Source organism: Cebus imitator, unplaced genomic scaffold, assembly GCF_001604975.1.
Source record: "Cebus imitator isolate Cc_AM_T3 unplaced genomic scaffold, Cebus_imitator-1.0 Scaffold51, whole genome shotgun sequence".
Classification (NCBI taxonomy): domain Eukaryota; kingdom Metazoa; phylum Chordata; class Mammalia; order Primates; family Cebidae; genus Cebus; species Cebus imitator.
In genome coordinates, this window is record NW_016107366.1 from 10,768,507 (window position 1) to 10,786,167 (window position 17,661).

At 51.9% G+C, this 17,661-nt stretch overlaps 1 protein-coding gene across 1 annotated transcript in view; it reads right to left on the reverse strand.

Moving 5' to 3' along the window:
* The window catches only part of TRIM62 (tripartite motif containing 62), a 34,916-nt gene extending 17,725 nt beyond the window's left edge, over positions 1-17,191 (reverse strand). The window contains exons 1-2 of the mRNA XM_017527977.2: positions 16,127-17,191; positions 424-519 (exon numbers count right to left, since the gene is read on the reverse strand). Of these exons, the coding sequence (XP_017383466.1) occupies positions 424-519; positions 16,127-16,534 (504 nt within the window). The 5' untranslated portion in view covers positions 16,535-17,191. The remainder of the gene's footprint in view (positions 1-423; positions 520-16,126) is intronic.
* Between the last annotated feature and the right edge of the window lie 470 nt (positions 17,192-17,661).

Below are 17,661 nucleotides of genomic sequence, written 5' to 3' on the forward strand. Positions count from 1 at the left end.
CTCACCTCGGCCTCCGAAGAAACTGGAACTACAAGTATGTGTTACCACACCGGGCTTGGGGGTTTTTAATAAAGGGAGAGGAAAAAGAGACTGGGCACATTCCCCAGCCCTTCAGCATGATAGGGGTTTCCGGAGGGTCCCTGGACCCGCCTCAACTTCCACCTAAAGTAGGAAGGGAGAAATGGCCTTATCCTTAACCCAGGGACCAGCTCAAATCCTTGGGGCGTGGGTCCCGCCCCGTTTAACTTCACGGAAGCCCCACCCTCTTCCCCACCCTGCCCTTGTCACTCCAGGTTTGGCTCCGCGAAGCCTGGTTTCCACTGCACACCCGAGGCCCCGCCCGTCTTCCCCAGCTGGCCCCGCCCCTCGAAGCCCTGCCCTCATCTCTGCCGGCCCCGCCCCCCGCGCCCAGGTCACGCTTACCTTGGTCTCCGCCAGCTGTCGCTTGAGCAGCTGCAGCGCCTCGGTGTGCTCCCGCTCGCTGTCCTGAAGGGCCTGAAGTTGCTCCTTCAGCTCCCTCTGAAACACACACAGGGCTGGGATGGGGACAGAGGCCATGCCTGGCCCAGGCATTCAGCTCTGACCTCTGCCGGGCCTCGCGGTTAGCCTGGCCTCTGTCCCCAACCTCCAACACTTGTCTCCCGTCACAGTTCAGCCACCAGCAAGTCCTGTAGAGTCTGTCTCCTAAATACCTCCAGAATCCGTTCCTATCTTTCACCTGCATCTTTGCGACAGCCTCCCCCTCTTTGGCCATTCTAGAGGCTTCTGTGACAATCAACCTCCATATACACACTCTTCCGCTCCTCACACTTGGCCCTGGATCCCCGCTTAGAAGTAAGGCAGGGGTCCCCAACCCCCAGGTCACAGATGGGTACAGGTCTGTAGCCTGTTAGGAGCCCGGCCGCACAGCAGGAGATGAGCCTTGGCTGGGAAGAGCAAAACTCCCTCTGTATTTACAGCCACCCCAGTCGCTGGCCTTACCACCTGACTCCACCTCCTGTCCGATCAGTGGTGACATTAGATTCTCATAGGAGCTTGAACTACACATGTGAGGGATGTAGGTTGCCGACTCCTTATGAGAATTCAATGCCTGATGATCTATCACGTCTCCCGTCACCCCCAGATGGGACTGGTTAGCTGCAGAAAAACAAGCTCAGGGCTCCCACTGATTCTATATTATGGTGAGTTGTGAAATTATTTCATTATATATTACAATGAAATAGTAATAGAAATAAAGTCCACAATAAATGTAATGTGCTTGAATCATACCAAAACCATCACCCCGCCCCACTCCTTGTGGTCTGTGGAAAAATTGTCTTCCATGAAGCTGGTCCCTGGTGCCAAAAAGGTTGGGGACCGCTGCTCTAAGGAATCAAAACTGTACCAGCCCATTGCTACAGACTAGCTGCCAACATTCTCCAAGGGCTGCAGTGGGCTGGGCACTGTTCTTAGCGCTTTGCTTCTATTAGTTCACTTGAGCCTCTCAGTAGCCCAAAGGGGGGCACGATTACTATCTCCGTCTTCTGATGGAGGAAAAGGTATAGTGATCCTAGCCTTATCTGAAATGTTGATATTTTGTTCATTATGGGGTTTCTTTTGCATTAATTTTGATTTAAGAAATATTGCATTAAATGCTGTTCATCTCGATTGCTGAGTTTGGGGCACCCTGAGATCCCACCTTTGTCTCCACCACCCTCCCCCATCACTCCCATCCAGCCAGTGGTCTTCTTCCTGTGCCTCCACCATCCTGAGCTCCTTCCAACCTTCAGACTGTGCTCTGGCTATTTCCTCTGGCTGGTGGCCTCCACTCTCAAAGTTTCCCATGGTGACTCCTTTGTACCATTAACAACTCAGATGCCACCTGCTTGAAGAGTCTTGCCTGACCACCACGCACAGTGACGCCTCCTCATACCCTGTCGTGTGTCTGGATTCACAGTCTTCTTGCACCTTCTGCTGTCTGAACATATTTGACTGTGTTTATTGCTTGGCTCCTCACTAGAATGTGAGTTTCATGAGAGTAGGAATCTTGCCTGTCTTGTTCCCTGCCATATGCCTAGGGCCTCAGTGATTATTTGTCAAGTGATAAATGGGGTGTGGAGGTGCGTGCTCCCCAGCACAGAGTCCAGCTGTCTGCATGCATTGGGAATCTAGCCCATTGTGTTATCATCGGTTGTTCTCCTGTCTGTCTCTTCTTCATCCCCATATTAGCCCACGAGTCCTCCAGGACAGCTCCTACTGCCCCCTTTCCATATATCCCACACCCAGCAACAGGCTGGCACTGAGATGGGACTGATGTAGCTTGCCGTGTGAAGGAAATTCCTGGAAATGGCCTCTGAGTTCCCCAGTCAGCCTGGGCTGTGAGCGGTGCCAGGAAGGCTGACTTACCTGTTCACATCCACCTCCCTCCCACTCATCCAGCTTGTCAGAACAGGGAGGGCCTCAGTTAATGTCTAGTTCAATTAATTTTACAGACTACGGAGCAATATGGGAAAATGGTCATGATGACAGGCCGATGGAAGAATGCAGGAGACAAAATTATCTTTGATTACTACCAGTTATTCATTTAACAAAATTTCTTGGGCAACTATTATGTACCAGGCACTGCTGAGACACTGGGATACAGCAGAGGACAAGACAGACACAGTCCCTGACCATAGGGACTAATCTAGTGGGGAAGACAGACAACAAACAAGAAAAATAATAAAGAAGTGAGGTTACCAATATGGTGTGTCCTCCAGAGAAAATAAAGCAGCGTGGGATGGAGGGGATTTTAGGTAGGGTGGCTGGGAAGGCTTCCCTGAGGAGGTAACACCAGAAGGATGAGGAGGAGCTAGCCATGAAAATGGGGGTAAGATAGAAAAACACAAGCAGCTTGTTTTAGAGAGCCCATGCAGATGCAATGGTTGGAACTCTAGCAGCCATCTCAGGCCATGAGGCAACTGTAAAGACTCAAGTCACAAGCTGAAACCAGAAGAGCATAAGGAAGAAGGAACCTGAGTCCCCGATAACTGTGGGGCTGCCACACCAGTGGCAGCTCAGTGTCATGCTGGAAAGCTGGCTGTCTGAGTAAAACTTTTTTTTTTTGAAGCCCCAACAGTGTTTGCCAATTTCCATGGTGTAAATGCTCCCACTCAAGTGGATTTCAAGCTATCAGTGTGAAGTAGTTGAATACGGCATTGGGCTGAGATGCACAGTCAGCTCTCGGGAGCCAGTGCAACCTGCTACAGCACACCCCACCTGGAGCTTTTCCTAGAGACTTGTCTTACATGAGAGAGAAATGCACTCCATCTGACTGCAGCTACTTCAGCCAGGGCTCTGTTACTAACAGCTGAATGCCATTCCTAACATTCATGTGCAGCTTGAGCAGAAGCAGTCCTTGGAGCAGAGAATCTTATTTGCCTAAGAGAATAGAAAGACTGCTCCTCAGGTGCCCCTGACAGCCTTGGGCTGTCCAGGCTGGGACACTGTGGCTGAGACGCAGATGTTGAGGAGCTGGGCTGAGTGCTACGATTCTCCCCCTTGGTGGTCCCCATGGGTCCACAGAAGACCCAGCCACCCAGGCAGCTCTTCAGCGTTTCTGAGAAAGTGACTTGGAGGCTGTGTTCCTCACATTGCTCAGGGCACTTGAGGGACCTGGATGAATTCCTCCTCTGATTTTGGAGTCAGGGAAAAAGGACAGTAGGCTTGCTCCTTCCTCCTAGATCCCGAGAGAATCAGAATACTCATTTGCCCATTCCACAAACATGTGCCGAGACCTTGGGCCCCGCATGGTGCTGTGTCAGGGATGCGGAGAGGGGTGAGGCATGAGTCTCAAACATGATGCCACGAGGTGTACATGTGTTGGGGTGACAGTCAGGGACACAGACACTTACATCGCAGGGAATGCTGCGATCGTGTTAGGAGATCCCAGACTTGTTCCTCTCCCCATATTCCCCATCTCAGTGAAGGGCACCCCTCCCCCAACTCCATCCCAGCCAGAAACCTCGGAGTGGGAGTCATCCTTGATTCCTACCGCCTCCAGGCCAATCCAGTCAGTCACCAGGTTTGCTCTGGAATTTGTTCTCTCCTCTCTATGCCTACTGCCTCTGGTTTGGTTTTCATCACTTCTTTTCCGGACTGTGGCCCCAGGCTCCTCCCTACCTCTAGCTCTCCCACTGCTCCAAGTGCCCTGCACAGCAGTTGTGATTGTTCTAAAGGGCAGATCTATAAATGCTTTCCCCTGTCACTCTCCCCATTGTGCTTGTCCACAGGATTTCCACATTGTCTGGGAAGAAAGGCACAAAGCCTTAGGGTGACATTCAAGGCTCTTCACTGCTGGCCCCGACCTTTTCCTCTCCAGTCCTAGCTCTTGGTCCAGACTTGTGCTGTCCAGTATGACACATGTGGCTATTTAAATCACAATTAATTAAAATGAAATAAAATGGAAAATTCAGCTTCTCAGCTGCACTGGCCACATTTCAAGTGCTTGCTGGCCACATGGGCTGCTGTATCACACAGTGCAGCCACAGAACTGTCCATTCTCCCAGAGAGCTGGAGTGGACAGTACTGCTCCAGACACACTGAGCGACCTGCAGGGGTCCCTAGGCCCTTGCACATCTCTCAAAACTCAGATCAAATGTCACCTCTCCTGGTAGTCCACGTCTCAAACTCTGTGATATCCTCAGAGTTTTAAAGAAACGGAGTCTCGCTCTGTCACCCAGGCTGGACTGCAGTGGCACGGTGGCAGGGGGAGAACTGTAGCACTCAGCCCAGCTCCTCAACATCTGCATCTCAGCCACTGTGCACTCTGCGTGCACAGTGTCCCACACTTGTACCCTGATGGCACACACTGCGTTTTAATTACAGGGTTACCTGTCAATCTCCCCTACTAGGGTGGGTGCGGTAGCTGACTCACGCCTGTAATCCTAGCACTTTGGGAGGCTGAGGCTAGTGGATTACCTGAGGTCAGAAGTTCCAGACCAGCCTGGCCAACATGGCAAAACCCCATCTCTACTAAAAATACAAAAATTAGCAAGGCATGTTGGCAGGTGCCTGTAATCCCAGCTAAGATCATCCCAACGTGGAGGTTGCAGTGAGCCAAGACCGTGCCGCTGCACTCCAGCCTGGGTGACAGAGCGAGACTCCATCTCTTAAAAAAAAAATCTCTCTACTAGGACGTTCGTGGGCTCTTGAGGCCAGGGACTGTGGAGAGGGGAGATTGTCACACTCTCAGTACCTAGGAGAGGGCCACGTACCACTGGCCTTACTGAGTCTGCAGGATGTCCCTGCCCAGGGATGAGGCTAGGCTGGGTCAGAGCTTACCTCTGAAAAGGTGGGAGGGGAGAGGGGGCCCTGAGCAGGCAAGGTTCCCTGGGTGGGCCAGGTGCAGAGCCCAAGGGAACAGCTAACGTAGGAAAACTAAACCCTAGCGTCCAGGAGGCAGGACTTAGAAGGCTGCCAGAGCTCTGTCACCTCTGCCCCTCCAACGTGTCTCCTTCTTCTGTTAGATGACTGGCTCTACCACCCACTAGGCTGTTTGACCCTAGGATGTCACCTAACCTCTCTGTGCCCCAGTGCCTTGTCTGAAAAATGGGGATAATCATATCTCCTACGGTTGGAAGGGTAAAATAAAACAGTAAGAAGTGTTTAGCCTCACAGGGCACAGAGCCTGGCACACCCTGCGTGCTCGGGAGACAGAGCAATCACTGTGTCCCATGTGCGGCTTCCCAGTTGCTTCTTTGTATCTTCATCCCTCACTGTGTCCACGTGGCCCCTCCCTCCCTCCCTTCTCAGATGGCCAGAGCAGGAAGACGCTGCAGGGACCATCTGGTCCAACCCCTTGGATTGCCAGAACAGGAAACACAGGCCCAAGGGAAGGGACTGACCTGGCCCATGGCCACACAGCTTGACAGAGGAGAACAAACTGGAAATTTTACTCTAGCAGAGAGGTCACACAGGAAACTGAAGCTTGATAAACTCCCAAGTGATACAGCTTAACCCCGAGGAAGGACACCAGTAACAGCAGGGACTCAAGACCGGAGGGGCTGGAGGCAGGTGTGGTTTGGGTTGAAATTTCATAGGCATCTTGTCAACTATTTATCACAACAATCCACAAGGTTAGTAGTGTCTTTATTGCATTCATCTCACAGAGGGGGAAACTGAGGCTTTGAGAGTTAGCTTGCCTAAATTCACACAGCTAGTAAGAGGCAGAGGGAAGGCTCTCAGTGGCTCCAAAAATTGGTGTTCAGAATCTCTTGGCCTCCCTGCCTCACATGCAATTCAATGCAGCAAAAATTTCTGAGTACCCAGTGAGTGTCAGGCTTTGTGCTGGCCGCTCCAGGGGTGGGTCTATACATGGTCCTTGAAGAATTTGCAGTTCGTTGAGGAGGAAGAAACTTGAATAGGTAAAATACAAGGAAGAACAGGATAAACATGGAGGGCCTGCTAGGATCCAGTACAGCTGTTAACACCTGGCTGTGCTCATGGTGCCCTCCCTCCACCTCAGTTCCCAAATCTGTAAAGTAAGATCTTTTTTTTTTTTTTTTTTTTTTTTTTAGACGGAGTCTTGCTCTGTCACCCAGCAGGCTGGAGTGTAGCAGTGTGATCTTGGCTCACTGCAACCTCCGCCTTCCGGGTTCAAGTGATTCTCCTGCCTCAGCTTCCTGAGTAGCTGGGATTGCAGACATCCCACCCCCCAACGATGCCCAGCTAATTTTTGTATTTTTAGTAGAGACAGGGTTTCACCATGTTGGCCAGGTTGGTCTTGAACTCCTGACCTCAAGTGATCCATCTACCTTGGCCTCCCAAAGTGCTGGGATTACAGGTGTGAGCCACCGCGCCCGGCCCCAAATCTGTTAAGTAAGACCCAACAGCACCTGCTCCATAGGCTTGCTCTGGGAATGAAATGACTTAATTCATGACCTGCATGACATACAGGGTGAGCTCAATCGATCTTAGTTGTCATTATCATTATAGTAATTATGTGTAAAGTTGGGAGTCAGAATTGGGGGAGCTTCAAGGAAGGACTTTACTTCTGATGGCAGGACAAAGGAAGATGGATGGGCAGGGTTCCTTCAAGTCTCTAGGATGGGCCAGGGCATTGCAGATGGGGAGAACTAGTTGGGTAGGAGCCCACCCTCACGTGTGCAGGAAGTGGGGGTGGTTGGGGATGGCTGCAGAGAGGCATGTGACAGGTGGGTGGAGTCACAAGCTGGAAAGGCCAGTTGGGGCTAGCTGGGGCAGGGGTGGGCACTGCAGGAGGCCTTGAATGTCAGCCTGGGAGAGCTGAATCACACGGGGCCCCACGAGAGCAGGGGCAGGAAGGGAGGGATGAGGTGACTGGGGAGGGAGGACACACCTCAGAGGGTGGGGCTGTGGAGTTGCTGCAGCCCTGAGCACACAGTTAAGCAAATATGCCAGATTTGTGGCTCTGGGGCTCTTGATTGTTATAAAGAAGCCAGGATTGGGGCAACAGAGGAGTTGGGGGGCACAGAGAGGTGGGGCTCAAATGTTCCCAAGGCCAGATCTCTCCTGCTGTGAGGCCATCCCTCCCTCGGACCCAGCGGAGAAAGCAGCTGTGGAAAGCCATCTCAGCTCTGGCTTCAGGGACTCTTCATCGGAAAAGCCTGGGTTCACATCCTAACTGCGTGACCTTGGACGGTTCGCTTCTTTCCCTCAGGGCTCACCTCCACAAGCTTTCACAGTGTTGTGGTAAAGGCTGAGGTGGCATCTATGACAGGGTCCAGCATGGTGCTGCACACAGTAGGTGCTCAAGCTTCCCCTTTCCTCCATGCCCAGGTACTGCTCTCTCTTTCCCTCTCTGATCAAGGGATGCCAGAAACCTGACCATGACAAACTGAATTTGCCTCTCCCTTTTTCTCCCCAGCCCCAATCCTAGAACTGGATGCTCCTGGTCCTCCTGACAGACCTGAATTCTACCCTGTGCACTTCCCAGCCACACAGTTTCTGGCAACATCTGGCCACTCCCTGCTTCTAGGGTCTCCCACCTTGCACACTACTGCAGAGTGCTTGGTCCATGACGCAGGCCTGGCCGGGCTGCACTTGCCTGCTCACGTCTGTTTCTGGCTTCTCAGCATCTTCAGGATCAAGCTTGGTGGGTACACGCATGTGTGTGTGTATGCATGCATGTGTATATGTGTACGTGTGTGTGTGCATGTATGTGCACATTCAAGCATTCAAAGCCCTTCCTGAGCTGGTCAAGCCTCGATTTTCCATTCTTACCTCCTCCTGCCACACCCTCCCCTCCAGCCACAACGAACCACATGAATATGTGCTCACCTCCATGCCTGTCCCTGATCACTCAGATAACGTGAGTTCAAGTTCCAATTCCAGGGACAATTAGTAGTTTTCTGACCTTAGGCGCAGTTTCTTTTTTTGTTTCCTAATTAAAAAAAATTTTTTTTTATAGATAAGGTCTCACTCTGTTACTTAGGCTGGAGTGCAATCATAGCTCACTACAGCCTCAAACTCCTGGGGCTCAAGTAATCCTCCTGCCTCAGCCTTCAAAGTACCTAGCACTACAGGCATGCACCATGCCTGGATAGTTTTCAAAAATTTATTGTAGAGGCCAGGCACAGTGGCTCATGCCTGTAATACCAGTATTTTGGGAGGCTGAGGCAGGTGGATCACGAGGTCAAGAGATCGATACCATCCTGGCCAACATGGTGAAACCCCGTCTCTACTAAAAATACAAAAATTAGCTGGGCATGGTGGCACACACCTGTGATCCCAGCTACTTGAGAGGCTGAGGACAAAGAATGGCTTGAACCCGGGAGGCAGAGGTTGCAGTGAGCCGAGATCCCACCACTGGACTCCAGCCTGGCAACAGAGTGAGACTCAAAAAAAAAAAAAAAAAAAATTATTATGAAGATGGAGTCTCGCTGTGTTGCCCAGGATAGTTTCGGACTTCTGGCCTCAAACGATCCTCCCACCTTTGCCTCCCAAGAGCTTGGATTAGAAGCATAAGCCACTGTGCTCAGCCTCTTTTTAAGAAAAATTTTACTGAGGTAAAGTATACATATATAATTTATCATCTTTACCATTTTTAAGTGTACAATTCAGAGGTAGTTAATACATTTATATTCCTTTTCTCCCTTTCTTCCTCCCCCTTCTTTTCCCTTCTCCCCTTCCAGGTCCTTAGGCACAGCTTTCGGTTTTTTTGAGACAGGGCCTCACTCTGTTGCCCAGGCTGGCTGGAGTGCAGTGGCATGATCACAGCTCACTGCAGCTTCAACCTCCCGTGCTCAAGCAATCCTCCTCCCTCAGCCTCTCGCATAACTGGGACTACATGTGCATGCCACCATGCCCAGCTAATTTTTTGTAGAGACAGGGTTTTGCCATGTTGCCCAGACTGGTCTTGAACTTCTGGGCTCAAGCAATCCTCCTGCCTTGACCTACCAAAGTACTGGAATTACAGGTGTGAGCTACTGTGCCCAGCCAGGCACAGTTTCTGAGCCTCAGTTTCTCCATTTATAAAACAGAGATCCATCTCATAGGGTTACTGTTAGAATGAAATGAGAGGTAGGATGGGGGAGAGAGAGAAGGAGAGTGTGCCTGCCTGTCAAAGCCTTGAACCCTGTCCCTAGCACAGTCTGTACCAGGCCACATGGTGGCTGCACATGTTTTTATTCCCTCTGTCCGAAACATCTTTCTTTCTGCTCCCTGGCCTAAAGCACTCAGCACATCTTTTAGGATTCAGCTCAATAGAGCAAGCCTCAGTTACAGCAAACTTTCACTTTATGGGCCTATCTCCCAGGACCACACAGGGCCAGGTCTTGTGTAGCTCTCTCCTGGGCCAAACACAGGGCTGGCCCTCTGTAGCCATGGCACAGATACTGGCTAAAGAAAGTATATATGTATTTATTTATTTTTTTGAGATGGAGTCTCTCTCTGCCACCCAGGCTGGAGTGCAGTGGCATGATCTTGGCTCACTGCAATCTCTGCCTCCTGGGTTCAAGTGATTCTCCTGCCTCAGCCTCCTGAGTAGCTGGGATTACAGGGGCAGGCCACTGCGCCCAGCTAATTTTTTGTATTTTTAGTAGAGATAGGGTTTCACCATGCTGGCTAGGCTGATTTTGAACTCCTGGCCTCAGGTTATCCACCTGCCTTGGCCTTCCAAAGTGCCGGGATTACAGGTGTAAGCCACTGTGCCCAGCTCAGAAATTATTAAATGAATCCCTGAATCCAAGACAGAAGTCACCTCCAAATCCTCCTCATCCATTCTGAGCGTTCAAGCAGAGATGGAAGTGAGGAAGGCAAATGGTACTAGGAAAACACCACTGGACTGAGAGTCAGGAGAGCTGATCTCTGGTCTAACTGTGGGTAAGGCAGTTTCCCCATCTGCAAAATGGGGAGAGTATCAACCAGATGGTTTCTCAGGTTCCTCCCTATTTGGGTGCTCCCTGGGGCAGTTGGTGTGGTGGGGAGGAGGGTGAATTCTGAGTCAGTAAGACCAGTTTGAATCTCAGCTCTTCCTCCTACTTGCAGTGTGATCTTGGGAAAGTTACTGAATCTCTCAGCCTCAGTTTCTTTTTTTTCTTTCTTTCTTTTTATTTTTTTTTTGAGATGGAGTCTTGCTCTGTAGCCCAGGCTGGAGTGTGGTGGCTCAATCTCAGCTCATTGCAACGTCCACTTCTCAGGTCCTGGTTCAAGCAATTCTCCTGCCTCAGCCTCCTAAGTAGCTGGGATTACAAGCACACGCCACCATGCCCAGCTAATTTTTGTATTTTTAGTAGAGATGGAGTTTCACCATGTTGCCCAGGCTGGTCTTGAACTCCTGACCTAGTGATCTGCCCACCTCAGCCTCCCAAAATGCTGAGATTACAGGTGTGAGATACTGCACCTGGCCATGTTTCTTAATCTGTGAGATGGTACTGATCTCAGTCCCACTCAGGGAGTAGAGAACAAAAAAATATTTGTAAGGATCAATGCCCATAACAGAAAAACTGGCACACGGTAAGTGCCCCATAACTTACTTTGTGCCCCCAAAACTTGGGCTATTATTTTTTAGAGTCATTATTATGTCATTGTGGGTCCCTACCAGATCTTTTTTTCTTTCTATAAAATAAATATCTTGGAGTCCCCAGTGTCGGCCCTAAGTTTCTACACTGTGGCTGGTGTTCAGCCAAGGTGTCCTGGATGCCCAGACACCTGTGAAGAAGGATGCTGAGATGCCAGTGGCCAGCTCTGAGTTTGACCCACAGCCAGCTTTGCCCCCACAGAGGCTGCCGTTGGCATAGAAATCCTGTCCTCTCCTTGGAAAAGTAACAGCAGAGCCACTTCCCCAGAACACAGACAACCCAGCTGCCTTCCTGTCCATGCTACAAAATAAAGTACCTTTGAATCTGTCATTTCTGTGGATGTTTAGCAACTCTTTCTCCCTCTTTACACATAAAGTGGGAGGGCTAGTTCTTACTTCCATTTCTCAGATTGGGTAAGAGGGTACCGCCCCCACTCCTGGAAGAAAGCAGTCGATATTTAAACCCAGCCCCCAGCCCTGCCCCCTCCTCAGGTGGCTGCCTTGGTGTCACTGGATCACCATACCCTGCTTGCCAGGGTTTGTGTCCAAGGCTGATCCACTGCTGTCTTCGCTGGCATGAAGGAGGCCTTGGGAAGGGCTCCAATGGTCACATGAAGCCTGGAGGGGGTGGCTAAGACTGAACTGAATCCCCTCTCTGGGGGTTAGGAACCTGAGATGGCCAGAGAGCCGGATGCCACGCCTGGCCTGACCAAGATGACGTCCCAACCACCTGCCCTCGGGGCATCAGCTGACACAGATAGCCTAGCCCTGTCAATACAGAACAGGACAGGTGTCAGGGAGACCAACCCTCAGAGGCAGCTCAGGGACTATATGTGGCCTAGTCAGACTGGCTTCAAATCTTGGCCCTGCCATTTACCAGCTGGGTGACCAAATGAGTCACCTAATTCCTCTGAGTCTTTTTCTTCATCAGTAAAATAAATAGATAACAGTACCCATCCCACAGGGTGCTGTGAAGATTAAATGAGGTAATGCAAGAAAAGCTCTTAGTGCAGTCCCAGGCATTGAGACTGGGCCCAATAAATATTGGCCGAGAAGCCCCAAACCCTTTAGAAATGGGCTCCCTTCCGCCACTTTGCTCAGTGGTCCAGGTACTCAGCAGCGGAGGTGAGGAAGAAGACACCAACACACACACACACACACGCACACATACACACACGCACACACACACACAGGCACACACATGCACATGCACACATACACAGGTAACGTAAAAATCCTTAGAACTATATAATAACTCCTGCCATGTTTCAGGAGTATGATTACGGGAGACTTTAACTTTCACATTATATAGCTCTTCTTCTTATGTTAATTTTATAGTAAGAATAAAGATATTTAAACATAATTTTGGGGTGCCCTCCATGCCAGACATGGTACTAGGCACTTCTGATAAAGGATCTCCAGCCCTTACAACATTCTTCTCAGGAACGTCATACCCTCATGTTATAGATGACCCTTAGAGAAGGAGCCTTAGAGAAGCAAAGTGATGTGGCCAAGGACACGAAGCATGTCAGGATCTGACCCCTGTAATGGCATTTGGAGTACAAAGTGATTGTGCTTGGTAGGTCAGGGAAGGCTTCACAGAGGAGGTGATATTTGAGCTGAAGTTTTAAAGTTGAGTAGGGCTTCTCTAGGTCAGGTTTCTTAACCAGAGGTGATTTTGACTCCAGGAGACATTTGCCAATGCTTGGAGACAGTTTTGGTTGTCACAACTTGGGCGGTGGGTGGAGTTTGCTACTGGCATCTAGTGGATAGAGACCCGGGATGCTGCTAGACTTCCTGCAACACACAAGACGGCCCTGCACAACAAACAGTTATCTAGCCCTGAATGTCAGTGGTGCTGAGTACGATGTGACCTACTAGAGCTGTCATTTATTGAGTGCTGCAAGTACAGTACCAAGTTTTTATAAACATCATCTTGTTTCATCCTAATATAATTACTTCCATGCTGTCCATGACGAATCCGAAGCCCAGAGATGGTAAATAATCTTCCTAAAGTCACATAGTAAATGGTAGAGTCAGGACTGAGATGACCTGAGTACAAAGCAGAGCTCTTAATTTCTCTGCTCTGATACCTCAAGGATTTATAATAAATGAAAAAGCTTCAGGCCAACCGCTAGGTAGGGTGTTGGGAGACTCCGGCTGAGCATAGGCTCAGCCTCCTCTGGCTTATAGGCCTTGGGCAAGTCCCATTCTTCCCTCTCCCTCTACTGTTTCCCCACTGTCAAGTGGATATGGTACAGATGATCTCCATGGCCCTGCCGGCTCTGAGTCTGTAATTCTGCAGGAGAAGGGTCCCAGCTCCATCAGTCGCTGGGAGAGAAGGGGATGTGTGAGGATGGGTTCAGCCTTATTTCCGCTGCATAAATAGCTAATAAACCTTGCTTCCCTATTTGGAGGGGGACGCTGGTGGGGGTGAAGGGTGGCTTGAATCTCACTCAGGAGCACATCCTCTCCAGAGGGGAGGCAGATTTCTCTGCCACCAAATTGCCAAGCCCAGAGGACACACCATAGGAAGGCCTCCTTCTTGGGCCAGAGGAGAGAGTCTGGGCATTCACTCAGCTGGGGACATGAGCTCTGATAGGCAGAAAGAGAAAGGGTGGGCTGCATGTTGTTCCAGCCCCTACTATGTGCTTTTGAACCTCAAATAGCAGGTTCATCCCAGGTCAGCCTCATGAAAGTCCTGGTAGGAAGGAAGCATCCTGACTCCATTGTACAGACAGAGCTTCAGTGTTTACATGAAGTGACTTGCCAGTGTGCACACAGTGCCTGCACCAGGTTTGGAACTCAAGTGTGCCCAACCCCACGACAGTGCGCTAGAGAGTAAGCAAGTGGCAGTCCGTTTTTCTTATCACCCAATAATGAAAGCATTTCAACAATATTTGTGGGTAATACATGTTCAATTTCTCCTGTGTCCCCCAGGTCATGGGATATAGTACAAAAGCCCAACATACAGTAATTTGGATTTCCTGGTTTGCAGACAGGAGAACCAAGGCTCTGAAGCAGAGGCTAGAGAGTCAGACAGGGAGATCAGAGAAGAGGGATCTGGGTCAGGCTGTGCCCTCTAGCCTTGGCTCTCCCACTGTCTGGAAGTGTGGCCTTGGGCAAGTCACATCACGTCTCCAGGCCTCACTTTCCGCTCCTACATGATGAAGAGGTTGGACAGATGGTTTCAGACAGAGTCCCTTCAAACTCTTCCTGCTTATGTGACTCTATAGACAGGGAGATGGACAGCAGCAGTGCCTACCATGAGGGCTCTGGGGGTGGAGGGCCAAGCCTTGTGTAGGGTCCCAGAGGCCCAGGCCCTTGCTCACTCTCTGATGGGGCCTTCATTCTCAGACAGCTAGACTGGAAGGGAGTCAGTTGTAGTTTCAAGATAAAAGGGCCAGGGAGGGGGCAATGGTGAACATGGGCCACTTCTCCTGAGGCCCATGGGCATCTGCTGAGTGCAGGCTTACTCACAGACTCGTGTGTGGAGGGGTTGGGAGCCCCCATAATACAGGGGAAAGTAGTTATGTAGTTCCTGTTTGGGTATGTTGAGGCCAGAGAGCTCATTACCTCTCAAGTTAGCCTACTCTGGTTTCACAAAATGTTTGAACCAAAAATCTTCTGCTTCCAAATGCTCCACAGTCTGGTTCAGCTTAGGCCAGGGTTGGTCATTCTTTCATTCATTAATTCAGCCTTTATTGGTCTGTACTGTGGGCCAGGCCTTGCGCCAGGCTTTGGGGCCATAGATAGGAGAAATAAGATCCTGACTCTGGCATTGGAGAATTATGTGCTCGACTAATATCCCAAAGCCAGGAACATGGGACTGCTGGATTTAAGTGATTTAGCTTGAAAAAAGGATTCCAGGCCCAAATAAACTGGGAACCATTTTATTAAACACAATAAAATAGATTTATTTGCTTTTAATAAAAGCTTAGATTTCTCTAAGCTTTTAATATGCAAACATACACTGAAAATTCTCCAAGGGGGTGGGTATAAAAAATATACTTTGTTTCCCATACGTATTAATAGAGGCCATTTGGGGAAATGCAGTTCTAATGCCTTTTTAAAAATTGTTGATTGATTGATTGATTGATTTTGTCAGTGGAGCTTGGAGAAGGCTTCACAGAGAGGATATCTGAGCAGGGCCTTAAGAGTTGAGTAGGAATTTGTCAGTGAAGATGGAAAGTCTTAAGGGAGACCAATTAGAGTTCTAGATCAACTATGCTTAGGTCATTCTGCTAATACCATTTCACTTAGTCTTCAAAGGTCCTGACGTAGGGGACAGGGCCAAAGAGGTCATCAAAAACCCCTGGAGACTCCTAGAGGTCTAGCCCCTCCCTTCTTGAATCACCTTACATCTGGGCCTTATTCTCCAAATCTTTACTTTTCAAGTCCTGGCCCCACTCAACCTGGTCTCTACTCTGGCTTAAATCTAAACTTGTTGTAGAGTATCTGGACCAGATGTCAGTCAGCCCCTCACACAGCTTGGCCTAACCCTCGGCACTCAAACCTGCCTTCTCAGCAGTTTGGCACTCTAACTTACACCCCTCTATTAGGTTTTACCCTCACCTGTCCAGCACATTCTAGCCCCCGTACTCCCCTTAGTCCTGATGCACATCTGATCCAGTCTCTGCCCCACAGAACCCCCAGCCTGCCAGAGCTCAGCTACCCGGGTTAGTACGGTCCTATCCTCGTGGCCTCGCCCTCAGTCTGACAGTGGCCCTGCCTTTGCCCAGCTCTGATTCAGCTCCGCCCACAACCCTGCTCCAGCCCAGTACCTGGTCCACCTCTGATCTCACTTGCTCCCGCTGTCCCATCCCCGTCCTGGACCTCTCCCTAACCGCGGACCAGCCCCTACTCCAGGTCAGTCTCAGATCCCGCGGGGTACGGACTGCCCAAGGCCCCGCCCCCTGCCCCGACCCGCCGCGGCCCCGCCCCTCCCTGCCCCGCGTTACTCCTGATAGGGCCCTAACCCTGCTGGCGGCCCCGCCCCGGGACCATTCTGACTGGGTCCGCCTCGCGGTCCAGCCCTGACCCCACCCCCGTCCCAGCCCCACCTCCAGCCCGGCCCCGCCCCCGCCCCAGGCCGGCAGGGCAGCGCACCTGCAGCTCCTCGAACGCGTCGTCGATGCCGGTGACCTGGTGCTGCTCGTGCAGCGCGGGCTCGTCACAGAAGAAGCAGAGCAGCGCGCGGTCAGTGAGGCAGAAGAGCTTGACCTTGTCGTGAGCCTGGCAGGGTCGCGCGGCGCGGCGCGCGTTGAGGATGGCGTCCAGCGGGAAGGCGCTGTAGCGCTCCACGATGTTGGCCAGCTTGAGGCTGGGCGCCAGCGCGGGCTCGGCGAACGTGCGCCGGCACTCAGGGCAGTCGCGGGCGCCCTGCGCCTCCTGCCGCACCCAGTGCTCGGTGATGCAGCGGCGGCAGAAGTAGTGCTCGCAGCCCAGGCTCACTGGGTCCTGGTAGATGCTCAGGCAGATGGAGCACAGCAGCTCGTCCTTGAGGCTGCACGCCATGGCGCCGGGGGCGGCAGAGAGGGGGGCCCGAGGGGCGGCGGGGCGGCTGAGAGAGCGCGGCGCTGTCGGGTGCAGCACCGAGGGCTGGGAGCCGGGACGAGGCCCGCACAGACAGGGGTAGGAGCTACCCGAGAAGGGAGGGGGTGCTGTCCGGGAGGAGGTTAACGCAAGGAAGGGGTGCGCAGCTGAGACTCCCCAGGACGCCAGCCCGGGAGGGAGGTCTCGAGGTAGTGGGCAGCCCAAAGCGATGGGCGCCGGAGGGAGGAGGCCGTGGGCAGCTAAGGGACGGGAATCCTGGTGAGGAGGTTCTAGGGGGCGGGGCAGTCCGAAGGGATAGGAGCTAGGAGAAGGGGATCCTGGAGGGTGTTGGAGCCCTCGAGGGGGTCGAAATCCCGGGATGGGGGCGGTGGGGGGAGGGTGAGAAGCTGGGGATGGGGAATCCTGGGGGAGGGGGCAGCCAGGCCGAGCCGCACATTGGCTGTGACCCGCAGAAAAGAGGAGGGGTGCCGGCCCGCTCAGCTGCCGGATCCCGGCTCCAAACCCTGGCCCGGGGCAGCCCCTTACCCCCGCGGGCTTAGCAGCCGCCGCTTCGGTCCAGCGCAGCCTCTCAACCCGGAACCAGCCGAATCCGAGCTGCTGGCCGTGGCTGCCTCCCCGCCCCCGTGGGCGGGACCCAAGCAACTCCGCCCCCGCAGCGGGCGGGGGAGGGGCGGGGCCGCCAGCCGGTTGACCCCTCCCGCCCCGCCCCCATCATCCTCCAGCTCCCGGGGAAGCGAAGCCCAGCTGTTCCTTCGGGGTGTGTACTTGGAACTGCATCCAGGTCTGGCTTAGGGTCCCCGCGGCGAGGCGGAGCGGGGAGAGCAGCTAATTTGAGAACACAACAAGTAAACAAGGAGCATCTTTCTGGATCATCCATTTGAAGATTTAGAAAAAATCATATTTTGTATTATAACGAACAAGAATATGTTTGGAATACAACTTCTGCATAACATATAAAGCTAAAACTCTTGAAATGCCCTGCTTGTTTAGAGCAAGTTCAGGGCTCTCACACTCCTAAGCTCTGGGGTCCCATTTCCTCTTCACTTTCTTAAGGAGTGCTTGGGGAGAAGTTTGGAAAGCCCGGGCTA